Source organism: Myxine glutinosa, chromosome 1 (assembly GCF_964187855.1).
Source record: "Myxine glutinosa chromosome 1, kmMyxGlut1.1, whole genome shotgun sequence".
Lineage (NCBI taxonomy): Eukaryota > Metazoa > Chordata > Myxini > Myxiniformes > Myxinidae > Myxine > Myxine glutinosa.
In genome coordinates this window covers 310,748,720-310,775,071 of record NC_136261.1, presented here as the reverse complement: position 1 = coordinate 310,775,071, position 26,352 = coordinate 310,748,720, and the positions used below count along the sequence as shown (strand labels likewise).

The window sequence follows — 26,352 nt, the reverse complement described above, 5'->3', positions numbered from 1 at the left end:
GGGAAACTGAAATTCAACTGGATATTCCCCACAGATATGGCATATGCCCTCACTAGGGGAAACTGAAATTCAACATGGGATATTACCCACAGATATGACATATGCCCTCACTAGGGGAAACTGAAATTCAATATGGGATATTACCCACAGATATGATATATGCCCTCACTAGGGGAAACTGAAATTCAACATGGGATATTACCCACAGATATGACATATGCCCTCACTAGGGGAAAATGAAATTAAATATGGGATATTACCTACAGTTTTGACATATGCCCTCACTAGGGGAAACTGAAATTCAATATGGGATATTACCTACAGATATGGCATATGTCTTCACAAGGGGAAACTGAAATTCAACTGGATATTACCCACAGATATGGCATATGCCCTCACTAGGGGAGACTGAAATTCAACATGGGATATTACCCACAGATATGGCATATGTCCTCACTAGGGGAAACTGAAATTCAACTGGATATTACCCACAGATATGGCATATGTCTTCACAAGGGGAAACTGAAATTCAACTGGATATTACCCACAGATATGGCATATGTCCTCACTAGGGGAAACTGAAATTCAACAGGATATTACCCACAGATATGACATAGGTCCTCAGTCGGGGAAACTGAAATTCAACTGGATATTACCCACAGATATGACATATGTCCTCAGTAGCAGAAACAGAGATTTAACTGGATATTAACCACAGATATGATATATGTCCTCACTAGGGGAAACTGAAATTCAACATGGGATATTACCCACAGATATGGCATATGCCCTCACCAGGGGAAACTGAAATTCAACATGGGATATTACCCACAGATATGGCATATGCCCTCACTAGGGGAAACTGAAATTCAATATGGGATATTACCCACAGATATGGCATATGCCCTCACTAGGGGAAACTGAAATTCAACATGGGATATTACCCACAGATATGGCATATGCCCTCACTAGGGGAAACTGAAATTCAACATTGGATATTACCCACAGATATGGCATATGCCCTCACTAGGGGAAATTGAAATTCAACATGCGACATTCCCCACAGATATGGCATATGCCCTCACTAGGGGAAACTGAAATTCAATATGGGATATTACCCACAGATGTGGCATATGCCCTCACTAGGAGAAACTGAAATTCAATATGGGATATTACCCACAGATATGGCATATGCCCTCACTAGGAGAAACTGAAATTCAATATGGGATATTACCTACAGATATGACATATGCCCTCACTCTGGGAAACTGAAATTCAATATGGGATATTACCCACAATAGTGTTTGGTAAAATAACTGATACAGTATATGTCCTCAGTAGGTCTTTTTATAACAAGTTATTGGGGAAAAAAATCAACACTAAACAATCAAGAATGCAGATAATTAAACGGATATCGACGTCATCTGTGCATTTATTCACTTTAAATAATAAGACAGCATATAATGATTCATATATGATGGCTGTAAATAGGGGACAATGGCGGACAATAAATATCTCTTGTGGTGTTAATGTTTTGGACAGTTTTATTCATACTTGATCTCCAATATTTCAATTATCTTGGGAAATATTAGGACCTTTAGTAATAACTATGTGATTTTAAAATGTATGAAGTAATCATACATTAACAATAAATCATGAGAGCAGTACCATTCTCTGGATACTGCCCAAAATAAACATCTGTTTTACATTAGTCAAGAAAAACAAACCAAATTTTGTTGGCAAAAGTTGATAAAGCCCACATTTTGAAATGATTAAGGCAATCTGGATTCAGCACAACAAGTTCTCACTTTTTTTATTTTTTCACATTTTTCATGGCTGCCATTGTCAAATTAATCATAGTTCTGTGGAAAATGTGGTGCTTTTTCTGGTCTGTAACAGTATTTCCTATAAGCCATCTCACTATTCCCTCTTCTCAAGTCAACCTCATCTTCTTCCTCTCCACATCTCTCAATTGAAAACTTCTCAAAAGAATAATACAGTTTAGGTTATCTGGTGTGAAAACTTTAGAAGCGCTGACTAAATAAATTAATTAGTCCAAATAAATTAGCATAAATAAATTAGTATAAATTAAAATAAATTTTCATGATCCCAGGACTAATCCTTGGGCTTACATTCCCCAGGCAGCCTAGCAAGACATCCTCCCACTCACATCCACTCTTTGCTTCCTATCACTAAGCCAGCTAGTTAGTTGGTGGACGTTAAAGATACCATAAGCTCTTACTGGCCAAACACCCTGGCCAAACTCCAAATTCCTGCCATAACTACTGTTGGGAAGGAAATGGCAAACCTCCTAGTATAACCCTTGCTCAGGAAGCTGCTTCGTCAGCACCAACGCTCCGTAAAGAGTATTGTACATCGAAGAGACAGATATTTTGTACCTTATTAAATGCCTTATGAAAGTCTAGATACACTACATCCACTGTACTTCACTCACCCAGTCACAAACTGATTCATTGAATTGCAATAAATTTATTAATCTTGATCTCCAGACACAATGTATCCCTGGCACTTAAAATCCTCCACGATAACCTTTCCTTTCCTTTGGAAAACATTTCCAGGTTTTAGCTACGCGTGTTATTGAAACATTAAACAATGTAAGTATTCTCCTCATAAATGTTACCATATCGCATGCATGTATTCCATCATATCCCATGCAAATTAAAGGTTTTGGGGGGAATTTTATGGATTATTTTTTACTTCCTATCTACACTATGAGAGAGCCGTTTGTGTCCATCTATGTGTGTGTGTGTGTGTGTGTGTGTGTGTATGTGTGTGTTTATGTATGTGTACGTATGTATGCATGTGTGTATATGTACGGGTGTATGTGTATGTGTAAATGTGTGTATGTGTGCATGTATGTGTATGTATGTGTATGTATGCATGTGTATGTGTATGTGTGTGTGTATATGTATGGGTGGGTGTATGTGTATGTGTAAATGTGTGTATGTGTGCATGTATGTGTATGTATGTGTATGTATGTGTATGTATGCATGTGTATGTGTATGTGTATGTGTATGTATATGTATGTGTATGTATGTGTATGTATATGTATGTGTATGTATTTGCATGTGTATGTATGTGTATGTATGTGTATGTGTATGTATGCATGTGTATGTGTATGTGTATGTATGTGTATGTATGTGTATGTATGTGTATGTATATGTATGCGTATGTATGTATGTGTATGTGTATATGTATGTGTGTATGGTATGTATGGTTATGTATGGTATTTATGTATGTATTGTCAAGTCCGTGGCCGATGAAAACAAGCCTTGGATGGAGAGTCAGGCGATCAAACCGAAAATTGGCGGTACTTTTTGGCACGCGTGGGACAAAAGGGGAATGGGGTGCTTACCTGCACGGAGCTCACGGGGCTTTTACTCGAACCCACAAACAGAGACGAGACAAGGAAAATCCACAATACAACAATGAAATGCAACAATTAATAATGGTTTAATGAAATAAATGCAATACGATGAAAAGAATGTTGAGGTAAAACAAATACTACGGTGAGATGTCTCCACCAAGACATGAAAACAGACAAGGGAAAGGATTAAATAAAAATAAAACAATGTTCTTTTTATATCGGCCGGCACTCAGCTTGCTCAACGAGACTTTTAGGAGCTTGCTGGTCATTGAAGCTTGAAGCCCGCCAGGTGGGAAGCGCACAAGGTGGCCGCTTCTCGGCGCCACAAACGTGAGGTCCTTTTTGAGGGCATTCCTCCCTCGGGTCCCTCTGCCGTCCAGCAAAGCACAACGCGAACCCACAAACCGCCACTAACACATACTCCTCACTATCACAAAAATCCACCCGAGCTCCGAAAGTTCACCTCATGATTGCAACGATCGCACCCGAGACAGCCACAGCCAAGAGCCAGAGACAAAAGTGTCCACCTCACACGAAAGCCAGAACGAGAGAGAAAGCGACCAATTCTTCTTCCTCCCTTCTCGAAGTCTCTCGATGACGTCACCCTGACCAATCATGTACTTTGGGGGCGGAGCCTCACGGCCTTCTTGACCGCCCACCGATTCTCCGCATCTACTGGGCGGGGCCTAGTTGCCAATTACGATTCCTTCGAGGCGGGGTTTATTGTCCATCGTAATGTCCGGGTACTGTCGGCATTTATGCCGGTAGTTGTGGTTTAATGGAGCACTCTTTGTAATTGTTGTTGTTGTAATTGTAAAGATGTGGGTTTTAATGTCTGGCTTGTTATAATTGTAATAACATAGGGGAAATCACAGGAGGCAATCACACACTGGGAGAACTACCCTTAGACCCGACATAATTAGCATGCCTTCACCACCTATGTGAAGAACACGTAAACAACCTTAAGCTCACAGTTTTTCTACTTACATACATCGAGATGGGCTTCCTACTCACATGCAGTCCATGCTAATTTATACAATTCTATCTCCACTATGGTATATCACCTACCCCCACAAACATAACAATATGTATATATGTATGTGTATGTATGTATGTGTGTATGTATGTATGTATGTATGTATGTATGAATGGACGCATGTGTATGAGTGTGTAATGTGTGAGTGTCACCAGTTTTCACAGAGATGGCTGACCGGATCTTCGTCAAACCTTCAGAGGTTAATCAATGAGTGCCAGGAAGTGTTTTGAGGGGATGTGGGGGGAGGGAGGGGAAAATATTCTTGAAATTTTTGAAAAAAAATTGGATTTTTTTAGATTAAAAAATATATATACAGCATATAAAATCGCTCAACAGTGCCTAAGCCTTTGTACCTATGTGAAAGGTGACATTAAATGATCCCTGACCCCATTCCTTAGAAGGTTTAGAGAAGTGTTTTAGCCCCCCCACAAAAAATAGGAAAAAAACAAATTTGACTTCATCAAAATGCCAACAGGATTAGAACAGCAACGCTGGTACCGCTGCTACAACAACAACACAACATGCATTTTAAAGGCCATTTTCCCTGCTAGAGCGGGGGTTAGCCTTGCAGTCCCCATGACAATCTTCTCCATTTTGCCCTATTTTCTGCATCTCTCCTTGTTAACCCCCTCGCCCGCATTTCTTCTTCCACCATCTTTAGCCAAGTCTTTCTCGGTCTTCCCCGTCCTCTACTTCCGTCTACATTCATTTCCATCACTCTTCTCAACCAGTCACTTTCATCCTTCCTCAACACATGACCAAACCATCTCAACCTGTTCATCTTCACAGCATCAATCACAGGCTCTATTCCCATCATCTTTCGCAATTCATCATTTGTCTTCCTCTCTCTCAACGATACTCCACACATCCATCGAACCATTCGCATTTCCACCGTTTCCAACCTTCGTTGCTGCTCTTCGTTCATTACCCATGTCTCGATCCCACAAATCATAACACTTCTCACACATGCAGCATACACCTTTCCCTTCAGCCTCAATGACACTCCCCTCCTCATCAGTACGCCACTCAGTTCCCGAAACTTCTTCCATGCCCATCTCACTCTAGCAACCGTTGCCGAGTCTGATCCACCTTCTCCATTCTGCATGTCTCCAAGGTAGCAAAATGTTTTCACACCTTCCAGCTTCATGCCGTCTCCAAGATCCAACTCAACATTTCCTCCATCTGCATCTGTGCACACCTTCCATTTGAATGTAGCTGCCACACTGGTTAATGACCCTCTCAGACCACTACATTTTTGATGAACCCACTCAGCGCACATTGTACATTGAATGGAGTTCACTCAAACACCCTTCCTACACACAGCACAGGGCCACTTCCCAGTTCTTTCCACCTCACCACATGCTTTACCACTTGCCATCACCTTTGTCTTTCCGATATTCACCTTCAGACCTTTTGTCTCCATACATTCCTTCCACTTATTCATCTTTTCCTTCAGTCCATTTATACTTTCCGCAATCAACACCAGATCATCTGCATACAACAACTCCCACGGTAAACCCTCCTTTACGTTCTGAGCCAGCACCTCCATCACAGCTACAAATAGTAGTGGACTTAGTACCGACCCCTGATGCACTCCCACCTTCACCTCAAGCTCACCACTGTTCCCATCCTTCGTCCTTACAGCTGTGCGTGCTCTTTTGTACATTGCCATCACTACTCTGATCAACCATTCCTCCACTCCTAACTTCCTCAATGCCCATGTCAATACTTTGCGTGGAACCCTATCGAATGCTTTCTCCAGATCAACAAACCCAAGAAACAACTTTTTCCTCTTCTCCATGTACTTCTCCTGCAACTGCCTCACAATGAAAAGTGCGTCTGTCGTTCCTCTTCCTGGCATAAATCCAAACTGCATTTCGTCGATCTTCACTTTCTTCCTTATCCTCCTCTCCAACACCCTTTCCAATACCTTCATTCCATGCTCCAATAACTTTATCGCTCGGTACGAGCCACACTCCAGAGGGTCACCTTTCCCCTTGTATAGAGGGACGAGGGTACTCAGTTCCCAATCCACTGGAATGCGGCCTTCTTTCACCACCAGATTACAGATCTCTGTCATTCTCTTCACACCCCCAACATCCTGCTGCCTTCAACATATCTCCCACAACTCCCGTCGGCCCTCCCGCTTTTCTACTCTTCATTGCTTTTATCGCTTCCTCAACTTCCTTCTCAGTTATCTTCTCTGCCAGTCCTAAAACTGGGTTACTCTCTATGTTGCCATCCCATTCATTCTCTGTATTCAACAGCATTTCCATATATATTTTCCATCTTCCTTTAATTCCATCTGGGTCCACAACGATTTGTCCCACTTCATCCTTCAAGCAACTCACCCCCATCACATCACACCTCTCTTTCGCTATCTGCTTTGCAATCCTGAATACCGCTCTCTGACCCTCTTCCGAATACAAGCGTTCTCCGAACATTTTCCTACATGCCTCCTGCGCCTTTGCTACCTCTTTCTTTGCAGCCTTCTTGGCTGCCTTATAACTTTCATGCTCTGCTGTTTCTGCTCCCGTACCCTTCGCCTTCTGCCACTCCTTGAACTTCTTCCTCTTCTCGTCAATCCTCTTTCCAACTTCATCATCCCACCACCATGTTTCCGCGTGCCTCGGTGGTCCTTTTGTCCATCCACATACCTCACCAATGGCTCCCAACAGACTAACTTTCATTGACATCCAACCACTTTCAAGCTGAACGACATCATCCTCTACCCTTCTCAGCCTCTCTTTTAATGCCTCCCTTACTGTCACCTCTTTCAACCTCCACACCTTCATTCTCGGTTGGTACTTAACCCGCCGAGCTATCCTCGCACCTTTCACCCTTATGTCGCAGACAAGCAAGTGGTGCTGTGAACAGCCTCCTCCCCCGGGATCACCTTTGTGTCCCGGAGGTGCCCCCTATCTCGCCTACACACCATCAGGTAGTCAACGGTTGTCGTCGACCCACCTGACGTGTATGTAACAAGCTTATTATCCTCTTTCTGGAACTGAGTATTACAAATCAACAAATCAGCTCCATCAGCAAACTCCAAAATCCTTTCACCTTCTCCATTTCTCACACCATATCCGTAACCCCCATGAACACCCTCAAAACCATCCATACTCCTTCCCACATGTCCATTTAGGTCTCCTCCTACCACAACAACTTCCTCATCTTTCACGTTTTCCATTAGCTTCTCTATCGCACACCAGAACTTGTCCTTCTCTTCATCGCTCCGACCAACCTGCGGCACATATCCCGAGATGACGTTCACCAAGAGCTTTCCAATCATCATTTTCACCATCATCAACCTATCACTCACTCTAGTCACACTCACCACACTGTCTACAAACTCCTCAGAAAACAAGACACCAACACCATTCACGCCCTCCGGGCACCCTTGCCACACAAACTTGTATTTCTGTCCCTTCCTACCCTTCACCATTCTCACACCACTTCCCTTCCATCTCGTCTCTTGCACACAACATATGTCCACTCTTCTTCTGACCAATACTTCCACCACTTCTCCTGATCATTGTTCCTGCAATCCATGTCCCAAACCTCAGAAACCGATCTCCACTTCGGGCTGTACCCCTGCTAGTAGTATTATAAATGGGAAACCCTATTTTCGAGCAGTCACCCTTTAATATTAGAGGACATTCAATAGGTTTGTGAAGTACAACAAGCTGTGTTTGATATTAAACCCATCAGCAAAGCTGCCGCTATAGGCACACCTAGTACCCCTAAATATAAGGATAAGTTATGCATTTCATATGTGATCCCTAAAATCTGGTCTTAATTCAACATATTGATATTTGAATTTTATTTCAACATGTTCAACATTTCAAAGTTTCATTTCTTTATTTAATTCAACATTTCAACGTCTCAAGGTATAAACTGAGCCTGGCAGACAGCACAAATGGATTCAGCAAACCCAAATATTGTTGACAAGTGTTTGCTAACGTTTCTCCCAAAACGCCTCGAGGAGAGTAGGGTTTTCTTTTCGGAAAATTCAACGAGGCTCAAAATTCAATGAAGGTTTTATGGAAACCCAGAATGCAACATTGTGACATTATAAACTGTACCTGTAAAACTAGATTTATTACCACTGAGTGACAAGTCTTTCAATCCTGACAAATCTCACACTCTTACTATGTCTCTCCGAAAAGATCGACTGGACAACCCTCCCATCTACTTTCTCAACAATCCTCTCCAAGAAGTTCTGTCGCTCAAGATTTTGGGTCTCACTATCTGCCATGATCTTTCTTGGGAAAACCACATTTCCAAGCTGGCCTCCAAAGCCTGTCGCCGACTGGGCATCCTCCGTCGTGCGAAGTCCTTCCTCGGCACACCTGAGCTCCTCACCACATACAAGGCTTTCATCCGCAGCTCAATGGAATACTGTTCTCCCCTATGGGCCGGTGCTCCTGCCTCACACCTAGCTCGGCTTCACGCTGTTGAAACCAAAGCTTTCAGAATTATTGGAATCTCCCGCGATGAAGCTATCTCTGAGGGCCTTTCACTCACTCACCGCAGGCAGGTAGGTGGTCTTTCTGTCTTCTACCGACTCCTCTCCGGCCTTGCACCCCCAGCTCTCTCTGTGCTCTGTCCCCCAAATATTCCTACAGGTCGCACAAGATCTGCCAGCAACCCTCTGATGGTTAAACTGCCGAAATCTCGGCTCTCTGCTCACCTTCACTCTTTCATTCCTCTTTTCTCCCGCCTCTGGAACAAACTCCCTCACTCCCTTCAATCCCACTCCTCCCTCCAGGTCTTTAAAACAGCTGTTCACCACCATCTCTTATCTTCCCCCATCCAAAACCTTGATCTTTTCTACCCCCGCTAATTCACCCCAGATCCACCTTGTTTGAAATTCCAACTTCTTTCCTGGAAGTCCTGGCAGTGTCCATATGTTTTATACCTCTCCCACCGCCCCCTTCCCACGCCCCCCCCCCCCCCAAAGCCCTCGCCCTCTCTCAGATCTCTCGATGTCTCCATGTCTCTCGGTCCCTGCTCTCAAATGTTGTGTTTGTGTCCTTCCCCCTCTCTCCTCATCTTGTCTACCGCTCCCTATGTTATATGTTTTATGTGTCGGTTTGTCTTTCTGTGTGATTAATGTTCGCTCTTTCACGAGCCTCGATCTTGTATACAAAAAAAAAAAAAAAAAAAAAAAAAAAAAAAAGTATGATTAAACTTGTAAGTTGTAACCTGACAATAAATATGCAATGACAGGTGGTAATGAAATTGATGTTTTTACACATATTTTTTGCAGTATTAACAGATTATTTATGGACAGCCCTTTTACAATGTTTTTATTCTTCTGAAAGTCACCTTTTCATTCATTGACTGGATTTTTCAGGTGGTGCAATGAAGATATTAACTCATCATGATGGATTTTATGCATATAAATCAGTAAACCTTGAATTGTCTAAAAATTGTAATTATTTGAGTAAGATGGGGCCCTTCCTCCTCCCTTGCTCTCTCCTCAACATCTGCGAGGCGTTTCCAACTGATGGTATAACAGATAATTTCAAATTAAAACAAGAAAGAGCAATCAGAGATTGCAAACCCTTGCCAGGACATGTTTTTGGTGGTTTTTAAGGCTTTTGTGTGAAACCAAATATGGCGGCCGAACCACATTACCGATGACGTCATCATTATTATTTTTTTCTACACCAATTTATCCCTAGATGATGCTCAAGAAATGTCATCTTGATCGGATAAAGTTTTGAACTTGTCGAATTATGACGTCATAATGGAGGCACCTATGACATCATCATTAACAAATGTTATTCCACATGGAGGGTTCTTAACAATGAGCCATGTCTCAATTTTTTTTTCTATGCAGTGCTTTCGGAGATATAGAGGTGCAAAGTTTTTTTTGATTTTTTTTCCAAGATGGCGCCCGTACCACGTGAGCTATGATGTCATAGTTATTTTTAAAATTATACAGGTGGCGGTGCACCAATGGTGAAAATTTCCTGTCAATCGGACCAACGGTTGCAGAGAAAATCATATTTATTCTGTGCGGACAAACAAACAGACAGACAGACAGACAGACAGACGGACTCAAATGCAATACCCTCTCCTCTGGTGAGTGTAATGAAAATTATTCACTATCTCACTATCGTATACAATGGTTCGAAGACGAAGTGGTTCCAAACCCAGTTCTACCGAGCTAGTTCCAACCTCAATACTGGCCTTAAGGGGCCACCTAAGGCCAACAGATGAGCACGTACTTTAGCCTTACGCTGGTGCGCGTATTCCAGCACGTACTCCAACCCGAGCTCCGATAACCTGAGAAGGGTGCACCTGCCTGGAGGCCGGGGGTGCCCACTCATACTGAACAAAATAACCGTGGAGGATGCACAGGATTCAGATAGGGCATCTTTCCCCAACAACCGCAATGTCACCCATTCCTTTCTCTGTGATCAGGGTGAAATTGTTGGAGATGTTCTCTGCACATTATTTTTTATGCACTTCCGTTTGCGTCTTACTGGTACCGCCATGTAGATTACAAAACTCTCCGCATGATGCCCAAATGATGAATTAGTTTTTGGCATTTTGTTGATAGTTTTATGACCTCTGCCACTGATGCTGGATGGAGGTTATGTTTTTCTCTCCTGTCTGTCTGTTTGCCTGTCTGTGAGCAGAATATCTCAAAAGGTTGTGGACGGATTCTGATAAAATTTGGTGGACAGGTTGAGTATGTTACAAGGACAAAATGATTAGATTTTGGTGAAGATCGGATATTATCTCGAAGATCGAAGATCGGATCTCCCCCAACCTTCTGCCTCGCTCTTCCCCCTCCTCAAATAACACCTCAGTGTGCCTCACCCAATCACCATCAAACCTTTTGTCCGCCCCATCCTTCCCTTTCTCCGAGCTATTCTGAAATCTCTGACACACCTTCAACAGCTCTCCCGACCTCTTCCACCTCTTCCACATCTTACCCTACCCCTCCTCCCCCCTGTTCTGTATCCGATGCTCCGGGGCCTTCGTTCAAACTGAAATGATCTCTCCGTACAGGTTGCTTCTGTCAAACCAGACGTGATCTGCTTAACAGAAACTTTCCTCCTTCATGATGTCTCTGATTCCTTAGTATCTCTCCCGGGCTACTCCCTCCTCCGGTATGATAGACCTGAGCCTCGTCCTGGAGGTGGGGTTGCTATCTTTATCAAAAACTCTCTTCCTCACTCGCCCTGCACTGCACTCTCTCCACCTCACCCCCAGGAATACCTCTGGCTACGGCTTCCCCTTCGCTCCCACCTCTTGTTCATATGTGTGTTGTACCGTCCACCAAACAGTGATGACTCCATCTACATCTCGCTGTCTGATAATATGGACCAACTTCTATCTACTCATCCCAACTCTCTCTTCCTCATATGTGGTGATTTCAACTGTCATCATGCCAGTTGGCTGGGTGTGGGTACCTCTCTTACCAGCCATGGCTCCTCAGCAAAGGACTTCTGCAACTCACTGGGACTGACACAATCTGTCAATTTCCCGACCCGGATCTCAGTCAACGGAGCATCTTCTCTTCTGGACTTGGTTATGACTAACTTCCCTGAAAATGACTGCTGCTCTTCTTCTGCTCCAATCGGATCATCTGATCATGTCCTTGTTAAAGTGGACATCTCTCTGACCATCCTCAGGGAGCCTGCTCAGCATCGACGAGTCTGGCATTTCACTCAGGCCAACTGGCACGGTCTTCAAGCAGCCATCAATCATCTGGACTGTTCTCCCATCTCTACCACCTCTGACATCAACTCATCCTGGGAATTCTTCCAAAGTAAATTGCTCTCTCTCATGCACAGATTTATCCCATCTCATCTTCAGTTGTCATACCCTTCCTCCCGTCCATGGTACACGGAATCTTGTGGTGAGGCTGTTAGAAACAACTTGCCTTCGTCTCCTGGAAAGCAAATCCAATGGAAGGAAATCTCATTTCCTTTCACAAAGCCCGAAACAAGTGTGTGTCCACCCTCAGGAGAGCCAGGAAACAATATCTCTCCGTTCTCAAGACCGAACTGTCTTATCTGTCTCCCTCTTCCAAATCCTGGTGGCATCTGGTCAAATCCGTTTCTGGTGTTTGTTCCCCCTCCATCCCCTCCCTTACCTCAAACGGCTACACAGCTGACTCCGCACGTGAAAAAGCTGAATGCCTCAACTCTGTGTTTGCCTCTAAATCTTATGCCCCAAACCCATCCCTCTCTGTACCCACCATACCCAGTCGTACCCAGCTGCTCCTGGACTCCGTGTCCTTTACTCCTGACAAGGTGGAAAAGTTTCTGTCAACCCTCGACTCTGATTCTGCAACTGGACCCGACGGCATCAGCCCACGGGACCTAAAATCCTGCTCTGCCACTCTATCTCACCCTCTCTCTGTTCTCTTCACCCTCTCTTTTGCTCAAGGTCAACTGCCATCTGCTTGGAAATCAGCCAACATCACCGCTTTGCACAAAAAAGGTGCAAAAACAGATTCTAGCAACTACAGACCAATCAGCCTTCTCCCAATTATCAGCAAAGTCATGGAATCCATCATTGCTTCGGATATGAAATCTTTCCTCTTCTCCAATGGCCTGATCTCTGATCATCAATTTGGTTTCAGACCAGGTCACTCTACTCTGGACATGCTGCTTCTGCTGTCTCAACAATGGATGGAGGTCCTCAATGCCAAACAGGAAATTAGAGCTGTCTCCCTCGACATATCACGTGCCTTCGATATGGTCTGGCACCCCGCTCTGCTCACCAAACTCTCCTCCTTTGGTATCCATGGAAATCTCCACGCATGGCTGGCGGACTTCCTCTCTAGTCGTCGTCAACGTGTGGCCCTGAATGGGTTTCTCTCATCTCCTTTTCCTGTTCAGGCTGGAGGTCCCCAAGGCAGTGTTCTGGGCCCTGTGCTTTTTCTGGTCTTCATCAATGATCTCTCTGACTCTCTTGAAAATCCTCTCTATCTCTTTGCTGATGACTCCACTCTCTGCCGCTCCATTCCTCTTCCCTCAGATCGGCAGTCTGCAGCCTCCTCACTCTCTGAAGACTTGGACAAAATCACAGACTGGTCAAACAAGTGGAACATGTCTTTCAATCCTGACAAATCTCACACTCTTACTATGTCTCTCCGAAAAGATCGACTGGACAACCCTCCCATCTACTTTCTCAACAATCCTCTCCAAGAAGTTCTGTCGCTCAAGCTTTTGGGTCTCACTATCTGCCATGATCTTTCTTGGGAAAACCACATTTCCAAGCTGGCCTCCAAAGCCAGTCGCCGACTGGGCATCCTCCGTCGTGCGAAGTCCTTCCTCGGCACACCTGAGCTCCTCACCACATACAAGGCTTTCATCCGCAGCTCAATGGAATACTGTTCTTCCCTATGGGCCGGTGCTCCTGCCTCACACCTAGCTCGGCTTCATGCTGTTGAAACCAAAGCTTTCAGAATTATTGGAATCTCCCGCGATGAAGCTATCTCTGAGGGCCTTTCACTCACTCACCGCAGGCAGGTAGGTGGTCTTTCTGTCTTCTACCGACTCCTCTCCGGCCTTGCACCCCCAGCTCTCTCTGTGCTCTGTCCCCCAAATATTCCTACAGGTCGCACAAGATCTGCCAGCAACCCTCTGATGGTTAAACTGCCGAAATCTCGGCTCTCTGCTCACCTTCACTCTTTCATTCCTCTTTTCTCTCGCCTCTGGAACAAACTCCCTCACTCCCTTCAATCCCACTCCTCCCTCCAGGTCTTTAAAACAGCTGTTCACCACCATCTCTTATCTTCCCCCATCTAAAACCTTGATCTTTTCTACCCCCGCTAATTCACCCCAAATCCACCTTGTTTGAAATTCCAACTTCTTTCCTGGAAGTCCTGGCAGTGCCCATATGTTTTATACCTCTCCCACCCCCCCCCCTTCCCATGCCCCCTCCCAAAGCCCTCGCCCTCTCTCAGATCTCTCGATGTCTCCATGTCTCTCGGTCCCTGCTCTCAAATGTTGTGTTTGTGTCCTTCCCCTTCTCTCCCCATCTTGTCTACCGCTCCCGATGTTATATGTTTTATGTGTCGGTTTGTCTTTCTGTGTGATTAATGTTCGCTCTTTCACGAGCCTCGATCTTGTATTAAAAAAAACAAAACAACAACAACAAAAAAAAACACCCATGTATAATGTTTTTCTGATAATTGTGACGTCATAGGTCACGTGGTATGGCAGCCATCTTAGATTAAACGCAAATAATTTAATTTTTTTATATCGGAAACCGCCGAATGGAAACATTTGAAATGTGCCATATTGTCAGGTACTCCCAATGGGGAACTAAAGCATGATAATGATGACATTGTGGCGGACACAAAAGCCCACTGGCGTGGTGACATCATTCCGCGCACCAAGTGGGCGGTGGCCACGCCCGAGGGGTAGGCGTGGCCTCATGCTATACACCGGGCGACCAGCCCGGAGGAGTTCAGTGTTACAGTGTAGTCTTACAATAAAGACGTTTATATGTTACCGCTTGTCCGCTTCCTCCTTGCTCACAAGCAGCGCGCGTAACGCCGCGCTTTACTGGTGACCCTCGACGTTGGATCTGCTGGAGCGATCCTTCCACACGCGACGCCATCGCCATGGCCGACTTCGTCAAACTTCCGGAATTTTGGGAGGCTCAGGCCGAAGTCTGGTTCGTCCAGGCCGAAGCCCAATTTCAGCTTCGGCGCCTCACCGGCGATGACACGCGCTATTGCCACGTCGTCGCCTCCCTCGGGCCCGGCACGGCCGCTCGAGTTGTGTCCATCCTTCGCCACCCACCGAACGGCCACAAGTACGAGGCACTCAAGCGGCTACTCCTAGCCACGTTCGGCCTTACGGACGACGCACGGGCCGACCGCCTCCTGGATCTCCCCGAGCTCGGTGAGACGCGCCCGTCGGTCCGAATGGACCATATGCTGTCACTGTTGGGCGACGAAGCCCCCGGTTCGCTATTCCGGGCGCTTTTCCGGCGCCAACTTCCAGCGCAGGTCCGCCTCGCGTTGGCCGGGACCGAGCTAACGGAACCCCGAGCATTGGCGGCCGAGGCGGACAGGTACTTCGCCGCTTCGGACATGCGGGCGAGCGTCGGCGTGGCCGTCACGGCCCTCGACGCTGATGTTCAGCAGCATGTTCCACAGCATCAGCTTCTACAGCACGCTGATGTTCAGCAGCATGCTGATACGCACCTCGTGAACGCCGCCACGCCCCGCCCACCGCCGCGGCGAAAACCGCCACCGCGGGGAAACCCGCCAACTCCACCGGCCTGGCGGAGCCAGCCGCGCTCCTCCAGCTCCACCACCTGGTGCTGGTTCCATGCCAAGTTCGGCCACGAAGCTCGGCGGTGTCATCCGCCGTGCTCCTTCAACGGGTCGGGAAACGCCCGGGCCGACGCTCAATAGTGGCGATGAGCGCCGGCCATTCGAACAGCCTGCTGTTCATAACGGACACCTTCTCCAGGCGCCGTTACCTGTGCGACACGGGAGCGCAGGTGAGTGTCATTCCCGCCGGCACGTCAGACAAGCACGCCGCGGGTGGGGGCCCCGCGCTGCTTGCCGCGAACGGGACGCCCATCCGTACGTACGGAAAACGCTGCCTCTCTCTGCGGTTTGGAGGGCAGGTTTTCCGATGGACGTTCGTCACCGCCGACGTGCCCATGGCACTGCTTGGCGCGGACTTCCTGTGCGCTAATGGGCTCCTGGTCGACGTCAAGCGCAGACGGCTTGTCCAGGCCGAGACGTTCAGCTCGCTCGCTTGTGCGTTGCCCAGCTCAACGAGCGGCTTGCCAAGCGGCTTGCCGAACGATTCGGTTCCGGCCACGTTGGTCTGTACGCTTCCGGCAGCGGACGCATTCACCCGCCTCCTCGCCGGCTTCCCGGCCCTCACGCGGCCCACCTTCTCGGCGAGGGCCGTCAAGCACGGGGTGGCCCATCACATCCCCACCGTCGGGCCACCGGTCTACGCCCGGGCACGCCGCCTCGAGCCGACGAAGCTGGCGGTGGCAAAAGCGGAGTTCGCTACCCTGGAGCGACTCGGCATCGTTCGGCGCTCAGAGAGCGCTTGGGCGTCGCCGCTGCACATCGTGCCGAAGCCCGGCGGGGGATGGCGACCGTGCGGGGACTATCGCCGTCTCAATGACGCCACGACTCCCGACCGCTACCCCGTCCCCCACATTCAGGACTTTTCCGCCCGTTTGGCGGGCAGGTCCTTCTTCTCGAAGGTGGACCTCATACGCGGCTACCATCAGGTCCCCGTCAGGCCGGAGGACGTCCCGAAGACGGCGGTCATCACGCCATTCGGACTCTTCGAGTTCTTGCGCATGCCCTTCGGTCTGAAGAATGCGGCTCAGGCGTTCCAGCGACTGATGGACAGCGTCCTGCGCGACTTGGATTTTGTCTACGTTTACCTGGACGATATCCTCGTCGCCAGCGCGTCCCGCGAAGAGCACCTACGCCACCTCCGCACGCTCTTCGAACGCCTGGGCCAGCATGGCCTGATTGTGAACCCCGCAAAGTGCCGGTTCGGCGCCGCCACAATCGATTTTCTGGGGCACCGTGTCACCAGGCACGGAGCCGTCCCCCTACCAGCCAAGGTGGAGGCGGTGAAGGGGTTTCCGCGCCCCCGCACGATCAGAGGGCTGCAGGAGTTCCTGGGCATGGTGAACTTTTACCATCGGTTCCTGCCCCGTATCGCCCAGCTCCTGCGCCCCCTGCACGAAGCTCTCCGAGGTAAGCCGGGCAAAGGCGACGTTACCTGGACCGAGCAGATGGACACGGCGTTCACGGGCGCGAAGCTCGCCTTGGCTAACGCCACCATGCTCGCGCACCCGGCGCCCGATGCACCGATCGCCCTCACCACCGATGCCTCAGACTACGCGGTGGGCGCAGTGCATGAGCAATGGGTGCGTGGAGCTTGGCAACCGCTGGCGTTCTTTAGCCGGCAGCTTCGCCCGCCCGAACGCCGTTACAGTACCTTCGACCGCGAGTTGCTCGGACTTCACTTGGCGGTCAGGCACTTCCGCCATCTGCTCGAGGGCCGGGCGTTCACTGCCTTCGTCGACCACAAGCCGCTGATCTTTGCGATGGGCAAAGTCACCGAGCCGTGGTCGGCCCGGCAGCAGCGTCACCTCTCGGCCGTGTCCGAGTACACGACGGACATCCAGCACGTCGCGGGGAAGGACAACCCGGTGGCGGATTGCCTTTCCCGGGCCGTCGCCCACGCAGTCCACCTCGGCATCGACTATGCCCGGATGGCAGCGGACCAGGCCGCTGACCCCGACGTCCAGGCCTTGCGGACCGCCGTCACGGGCCTCCGCGTCACCGAGGTGCCGTTTGACGGCGCGGGCGCGGCCCTCTTGTGCGACGTCTCCCTCGGGCGTCCTCGCCCCATCGTGCCCGCGGGCTGGCAGCGCCAGGTGTTTGACGCCATCCACGGCCTGTCCCACCCGGGCGCGAGGGCCTCCCAAAGGCTGATCGCCGACAAGTTCGTCTGGCATGGCCTCCGGAAGGCCGTCCGCGGCTGGGCCAGGACGTGCCTCGCGTGCCAGCGCGCCAAGGTGCACCGGCACACCCAGGCCCCGTTGGCCCCGTTCACGGTGCCGGAACGCCGGTTTGACCACGTCCACGTGGACCTGGTGGGACCTCTGCCCCCCTCGCGGGGTTTCACCTACGTCCTCACCATGGTGGACCGCACCACCCGGTGGCCGGAGGCCGTGCCCTTGGCGTCGACAACGGCGGCCGATGTCGCGCAGGCTTTCATCGCCACCTGGGTCGCCCGGTTCGGCGCCCCCTCAGACATCTCATCCGACCGCGGCCCCCAGTTCACCTCGGAGCTCTGGGGGGCGGTTGCGCAGGGGCTCGGGGTCCGGCTGCACCGAACCACGGCCTACCATCCCCAGGCTAACGGCCTGTGTGAGCGATTTCACCGCTCATTGAAGGCCGCGCTCCGGGCCACCCTCCGCGACGGCGGCTGGGTCGACAGGCTCCCCTGGGTCCTGCTGGGCCTCCGGACGGCGCCCAAGGAGGACCTGCGCGCATCCGCGGCGGAATTGGTCTTCGGGCAACCGCTGCGGGTGCCGGGCGAGTTCCTCCCCGACTCCACGGCACCATGGTCCGCGGCACAGCAGCGCTCCGCTCTACAAGAGACCGCCCAGAGGTTCGCCCCGGTGCCAACGGCATGCCACGGGCACCCACCGACGCACGTCGCCCCGGAGCTTCGCACGGCGGAGTACGTCTTCGTCCGCCACGATGCCCATCGGACACCACTGCGGCCCCCGTACGACGGGCCTTTCCGCGTGCTGGAGACCGGGGCGAAGCACTTCACCCTGGACATCGGCGGTACTCCTGACCGCGTTTCGGTAGACCGCCTCAAGCCGGCCCACCTCGATGTGGACCATCCACCGCCAGTGGCGCGACCCCCACGTCGGGGCCGCCCTCCTGCGGGCGGACCCCCGGCACCGCCCAGCCCCGCCGCCACGCCGCCCCCCGGTCCTGCACCCATCCCAGGGGCAGCCAGGGGCATCCCACCTGGCATCCCTGCACCCCGGACGCCGCCGATCGCCAGGGGGCGCTTCGGCCGGGTCATTCGTCTGCCCCGCAAACTGGCCCTCCAGGTGCGCGGGAATTCTGGGGGGGCGCGTGTGGCGGACACAAAAGCCCACTGGCGTGGTGACATCATTCCGCGCACCAAGTGGGCGGTGGCCACGCACCAGGGGTAGGCGTGGCCTCATGATATACACCGGGCGCCCAGCCCGGGACAGTACAGTGTTACAGTGTAGTCTTACAATAAAGACGTTTATATGTTACCGCTTGTCCGCTTCCTCCTTGCTCACAAGCAGCGCGCGTAACGCCGCGCTTTAACATCATCTGTGAAGTGGTATACCAGCCATAAATGTCTTAATCAGATGCCTTATCCTAAAAATCTGAAATTGCATGCACATCATCTATGACCCATTTGTATTGAAGTATTACATTTATGACATCATAGGTCACATGGTTTGGCAGCCATATTGGATTTAACCTAAAACTAATTTTTTTTTTTTTCCCCAAACCATCGGAGCGATGCGATATACGTGTGTCATCAACTAGGAATGGCAATTAAAAGTTGATCACAAAAACGATAACGTCATCGGTCACATGGTGTGGCAGCCATATTGGATTGAAGGAAAATAATAAATAATTATATCTCAGAAACCACTTACCATATTGATGGAAAACTTTACAAATGTCATTTAACACCATTGCTGAATCTAGTTGGAAAATGATGACATTGCAGGTTACGTGGTTTGGCAGCCATCTTGGAGAGAAAAACTAACATTTTCCAATCAACACGAAACTTCACAAACGTGATCCCCTTCCTATACATATGCAGAGTGTACATTTTTTTGATATCATATGTCACATGGTTTGGCAGCCATATTAGCTTGAAAGCCGATATTTAAAAAAAAAACCTTCTGCAAAACCACTTCACCGATCGATGTGAAACCTGTCATGTGTGGTAAAAATGTGAGACTTCAGAACAGCTGAAGGGATTTAAATCAAACCTCTTTATTTTTAGGACAGTCAACGAGGGCATCTACCTGTTGTCAAAGGCAGGGACTACATGGAGTCATATTGGCGACGCAGTCGCATTGCTCTAGTTTTATGTGATTCTTCACCATCGAGAGATACGACTAAAACGATATATAGCATGATATCTCAAAAAGTTATAGACGGATTGTGACAGCACTTGGGGGATGAGTTCGTTTGGTGACGAGAACAAGCTGATTCGATTTTGGTTCAGGTTCGGATCCAGATCCGGCCTATCAGTGGATACAAAACCTAATCTGTTCAGCCTGGTGGAGGTATGCGCTCTACAGTGTGCTGTTATAGTTTTATTTTACTTTCTTCTCTGGATTATACAAAAGCATATTTTGATTATTTACCTGTTATCGAAGATTTGCAAATACTTTACATTCGAGTTATGCTTTCTGTCATGCAGTACAAAATCACTTTAAGCAAAAAACTTCAAAGTCAAAGCAGGTTTTGATGGACAGATAACGTATTTCCTTGGCATGTGTTTGGTGGTCTGCCTTAGAGCAGATTGCGCGTTCTGCTCAAACAGTCTCATGGCAAGGATTACACTGGGTTGTCTGCCATTGCCTATGCAGATTCAATTGACATTTTTATGTAAACGATCTCCACAATTGTGCTGAGTTGTGAAACTGCAATCTCTCATGCAATCCAGCCGAGGCATCATGGACGAGGATTATTTGAGGATTATTGATGGATTTAATAATACTGTACATTGCAAACCTATAATATATTTCATGAGTAATTGTAATAAAGGTTGTCCATTCAGTGAAGTATAACTATCTATACGCACCATCTTGGTTGACTTCCCAGCGTACGTGTAGCCATGCAGATCCATCTCCATCTTCATCCTCCCGGTACAGTATCGACAAGTTGAGGGACTTTGGGGAAGATGGATCATGTTTGTAACCTTTGAGCCATGATTCGTGGACCCCATCCCCTGAAAGTAGGGAAAAGGCATGCGAGAAGGACATGTGATGTTCTCAGACCAGAAGGGTCTGCAGTCACGTGGATAAAACTCTTTTTCACAAACGACGAGTTTGGAAAAAGGTTCTAGGTTTTCCCCAAATCCTCAAGTGATATCCATCTTCTTGACTATATTGCTTAACCCAGCACGTTCTGGATGCAGTATATTAGTTGAAGAAAGTATTCATTTAAGTGAGCCCCAGCAAGATAACAGGAAAGTTAAGCATCTGCAAACACTTAAAAAAAAAAAGCATTAATGCATGGCGATTGTTATAAACTAGCAAAGTTACCCGGCGTTGCTCAGCAACGCTGGGTCCCTCCTCCCACCCCTTTCCACTGTCTCCCTCGTACGGTCTGGCACCCCGCTCTGCTATCCAAACTCTCCTCCTATGGTATCCATGGAAATCTCCACGCATGGCTTGCAGACTTCCTCTCTAGTCGTAGTCAACGTGTGGCCCTGAATGGATTTCTCTCATTTCCCCTACCTGTTCAGGCTGGAGTTCCCCAAGGTAGTGTTCTGGGCCCTGTGCTATTTCTGCTGGTCTTCATCAATGATCTCTCTGACTCTCTGGTCAAACAAGTGGAACATGTCTTTCAATCCTGACAAATCTCACACTCTCACTGTGTCTCTCTGAAAAGACCGACTGGACAACCCTCCCATCTACTTTCTCAACAATCCTCTCCAAGAAGTTCTGTCACTGAAGGTTTTGGGTCTCACTATCTGCCATGATCTTTCCTGGGAAAACCACATTTCCAAGTTGGCCTCCAAAGCCAGTCGCCGACTGGGAATCCTCCGTCGTGCGAAGTCCTTCCTCGGCACATCTGAGCTCCTCACCACATACAAGGCTTTCATCCGCAGCTCAATGGAATACTGCTCTCCCCTCTGGGCCGGTGCTCCTGCCTCACACCCAGCTCGTCTTCACGCTGTTGAAACCAAAGCTTTCAGAATCATTGGAATCTCCCGCGATGAAGCTAACTCCGAAGGCCTTTCACTCACTCACCGCTGGCAGGTTGGTGGTCCTTCTGTCTTCTACCGACTCCTATCCAGCCTTGCTCCCCCAGCTCTATGTGTGCTCTGTCCCCCAAATATTCCTATAGGTCGCACAAGATCTGCCAGCAACCCTCTTGTGGTTAACCTGCCAAAATCAAGACTCTCTGCTCACCTTCACTCTTTCATTCCTCTTTTCTCCCGCCTTTGGAACAAACTCCCTCACTCTCGTCAATCCCACTCCTCCCTCCAGGTCTTTAAAACAGCTGTTCACCACCATCTCTTGTCTTCCCCCATCCAAAACATTGATCTTTTTAACCCCCGTTAATTCACCCCAGATCCACTTTTTTGAAACACCGACTTCTTTCCTGGAAGTCCTAACAGTGTCCGTGTGTTTTATACCTCTCCCACCTCCCCCCCCCCCCCCCTTCCTATGCCTCCTCCCCCCAAGCCCTCTCCCTCCCACAGATCTACCGATGTCCCTGTTTTCTGCTGCTGTACTTATGTGCTTCCCTCTCTTTCCCCATCTTCTCTCCCGCTCCCTTTATTGTATGTTTTGTGTGTCCGTTTTTTTGTGTGTGATTAATGTTAGCTCTTACACGAGCCTCGATCTTGTATACAAAAAAAAGAAAAAAAAGTAATGAAGCATTATTTACCTTCTTCCATCGTGCAATTAAGACCCTGCAAAATAAAAAGTATGAAAAAATAGGTGATTGTAAACCAAACTGATGACACAAACGGTTCGGGTATTAAACACAAATGGATCCAGGTAATAGGACCCAGGTATAAAGGATAAGGTAGGAAAAAACCTTTAGTTCCAAGGTTGTTGTGTACAGTTCCAATGCTATTATACTCACGTCTTGCGAGCAGTTGTTGTGTGTCAGGAATAGGCCGTACCTGCACTCCATTCTGGCTTGCACATCGCAACACAATATGGATGCAGAGATCACCAAGAAAGCAAACATATTCCTACTTTAGTGAAAAGACACAGAACATGAAACATCCGATGGCGACATAATGATATCTGCACCCCACAGCTCCAGCATAGATTGTCTCCAGAGAAACTGTTACCGTACGGTGAGCTTTGCCCTCTACATACAGTTTTATTGCCTGTTTGCAGTGGAAGCCCGTGCCTCAATTACAGGACACCCGAGGTGTAAGATCAGGGTGAAGGAGCAAAAGTCACTCGTGAGGGGTGCTCTGTGGTCAGTTTGTAAAACTACAACAAAGCCCTTACATTTTTCCCAAATTTCCTGCTTTATCCTCATGCAACAATTGCCAATTGTGCAATTCCCTTTTCAAAAATCATATTATCTCTGTTTTATTGCAGAAAGAAGCTTATTCTGGTGTTGTGGTGTTTGTGTGTTTTGAAAATGGAGGGCGTGGAGGTGAGGGAGGGAGAATGAGAGAAAGGAGGATACATTTTCAATTTTTGCACCTGTCATATGAAGATGGTTACTATTTGGCTTTTTCAAAAGCTGTGAAGGACAACATGAGCAGAAATAAATGATACCATTACTCTCGGCCTACTTAAAGAATGACGCTTTTGTGCTTGCAGGATAAAGTTTAAAAATACCTGCCAGTTTCAAGAAGAATTAAAAAATTAACCAAACTATAAAATGATAATAACGACTTTGAAGGGAGGAAAATAAAATGAAAGATATAAAAATGGATACACAGACAACTAGAGGTTCTCAAACACATTCTCCCACGCATTCTTGCGAAAACAAGACCAAAAGTCTAACAGCGGCATGGCCGGGCTTGTAAAACATTATAAACCACAAACACATATTAAACAAAGACATATGGAGGAATCCCGACATCCATGACGTAAGTTTTACTTACAGAACTGAGCGAATATCTACTGTAATCTATATACCCCACAAGGGTTGGAGGTATATATATATATATACTGTATATATATATACAGACTTGGCATTTAATATGGAATATTTTTTTTGTGGGGGTGAACTTACATTTCAAGATGTCTTAGAACCAAAAGTTCATTGGAATTATGTTGAAATAATTCTAGATTTTGTTAATGTGACCTTTAAAAGAAACAAAAACCACATTTGACATTTTGAAACAAATAAATTGATCCTTGAAAGTGATGTAAACTGATATCGAACTCAATTCATGGACAGTACTGTGTTAAACTTCTGTACGTTTTCCAGAAGTATCTCTTTATTTTGCACATTAGCCAAAATTTTTTTTAACAAAAACAAAAGTTAAATTACGACTGGGATTACGGACAGGAAAATTACAGTTCAGAACTTCGTGTAACCCCCACGAGCATTCAGGAGAGCACGTACACGTCGAGGCATGCTGTTCACGAGATTTGCCAAGGTTTGGACAGGAATCGCTTGCCATGCAGTGACAATAGTCTGCTGCAATTCACGCACAGAGGTAGGCTACTGGTCCAAGTTGTCGATTTGACGCGTTAATTCTGCCCACAAGTTCTCTATCGGATTCATATCCGGGGACATGGCAGGCCACTCCATATGCTCTACACCACGGTCAGCAAGAAAGTGTTGGATCATGCGAGCACGATTAGGCCGTGCATTGTCATCTTGGAAGACAAAGTTTCATCGAAAGGCTGCACGAGCAAATGGAAGCAATGTTTCTTCCAGAATGACCCTGTACTTGAACTGGTTCAGGTTTCCATTCAGAACAACCAGGTCAGTTTTGCCCCCTGCATGAAAAGCAGCCCAAACGGTCACCCCACCACCTCCAGCCTGGACTCGTGGCACTATACAAACTTTGTTGTGGGCTTCATGCACTTGTCTGCGCACTCGAATGCGGCCATCTTGACGATAGACCAGAAATCTAGACTCTTCACTGAAGGTCACATGATTCCAGTGTCCTGGCTGCCATTGACGGTGCTCTCTGGCCCACTGCAATCGGCGCTGGCTGTGTTGTCTGGTCAGGCGTGGCTTTCTCATGGGACGCCTGGCACGATAGCCTGCTTGAACCAGTCGTTGGTTGACTAGCCTTCTGGATACAGGCACATTTGTCAGTTGCTGCCACTCAGCCCTAAGCCGATTAGCTGACTTGGTACGGCCATTGTAGACTAACCGGTGCAGCTGGCGATCACCTCTCCTTGTGGTTCTGCATGGACGTCCTGGCCTCGGTATTGGAGTACGGACACCCCTCTGAGCATTTCGTTTCAGGATCTTTGACACCTGACCTTGAGTGATGCCATACTGCCGAGCAATAGCATGCTGTTTCATGCCAGAATTTCGTAAAGCCACGACTCCATGACAAACAGCATTGTCAAGTTGACGGACCATCTCCAGAGGAAGCGGCAATAACTTTTGTAGACGTGCAGCAGTTGTTTTCCACTAATACAGAACGCAACAACCCTTATATACCCGATTGTGAAGCCAATCGTCAAATGTACCTGTCCTTACATTTTGTCACGCCACCTGTGATATAATCCTGTTATTGACTTCTTGCTGCGAAAGACAATCAGTGACATGGTTCTTTCAACAAAGACATCACTGAAGGGTAAAAGAAACTCACCAGATTGATATACTGAGTTCAGAAAGTAAACCCAAGTCAAGAAAAAAAAAAATTCCATATTAAATGCCAAGTCTGTATATATATATATATATATATATATATATATATATATATATATATATATATATATATATATATATATATATATATATATATATATATATATATATATATATATGTATATATATATATATATATATTGTTGCGGATATGAGGATTGAGTTTTTTTGATTGTGTTGTATTGTATAGTAAATGGTTGTGAATTATTGGTTTAGTCTGAGCCCTCCTTGCTCCAGTGTGTATAAAGGTCAAAGGGCGTTCCGGTCGTTAATTCCATAAAGCATACATTGAAGGACACTATAATACCCTTGTTCAGTAGTTTATTTCCTTATTCTGTGTATTAGGTTAAGGCTTTGTCTTCCATTAAAATGACACTCCATTGCACCAAGTGAAATAAGATAGATTCCCTTCATTCTTCATTCCCATTCCCAAAAACCTCCATTTCCCCTTTCGTCATGGCCAAGCCTCAATTTGCCAATTACATCCCCTCCAAAACCACCATTGAACATGTGCTCGGGTCGGGGAAGAAAGGCGTGCCCGCCCGTCGTCATCAAGGGCGGAGCCAGAGGGTCGCGCGACCAACCATGGCCGAGGTGAGCACACCGATGGGCGTGTCCTGAAGGCCGGCGGCTTAATCGCCGGAGGCGCTATAAAGGCGCGCGCGCAAGAAGTCAGTGGTTGCGTTGAGTGGTCGGTGGTTGCGTTGTGATGGTCAGTGGTTGCGTTGGTTGCGTTGGGTTGTCGATGGTGAGGAGTGGTCGGACCAAGAAAGAGAAAGAGTAGATGATCCAGGAGAACAGAGAGAACCAACTGCGAGAGAA

General features: G+C 47.8%; 1 protein-coding gene across 1 annotated transcript in view; it reads right to left on the bottom strand.

Annotated features, from left to right (window-relative positions):
- The window catches only part of LOC137439936 (interleukin-17 receptor A-like), a 75,775-nt gene extending 52,733 nt beyond the window's left edge, over positions 1-23,042 (bottom strand). Inside the window, exons 1-3 of the mRNA XM_068136206.2 lie at positions 22,807-23,042; positions 22,606-22,630; positions 20,789-20,935 (exon numbers count right to left, since the gene is read on the bottom strand). Of these exons, the coding sequence (XP_067992307.2) occupies positions 20,789-20,935; positions 22,606-22,630; positions 22,807-22,914 (280 nt within the window). The 5' untranslated portion in view covers positions 22,915-23,042. The remainder of the gene's footprint in view (positions 1-20,788; positions 20,936-22,605; positions 22,631-22,806) is intronic.
- Between the last annotated feature and the right edge of the window lie 3,310 nt (positions 23,043-26,352).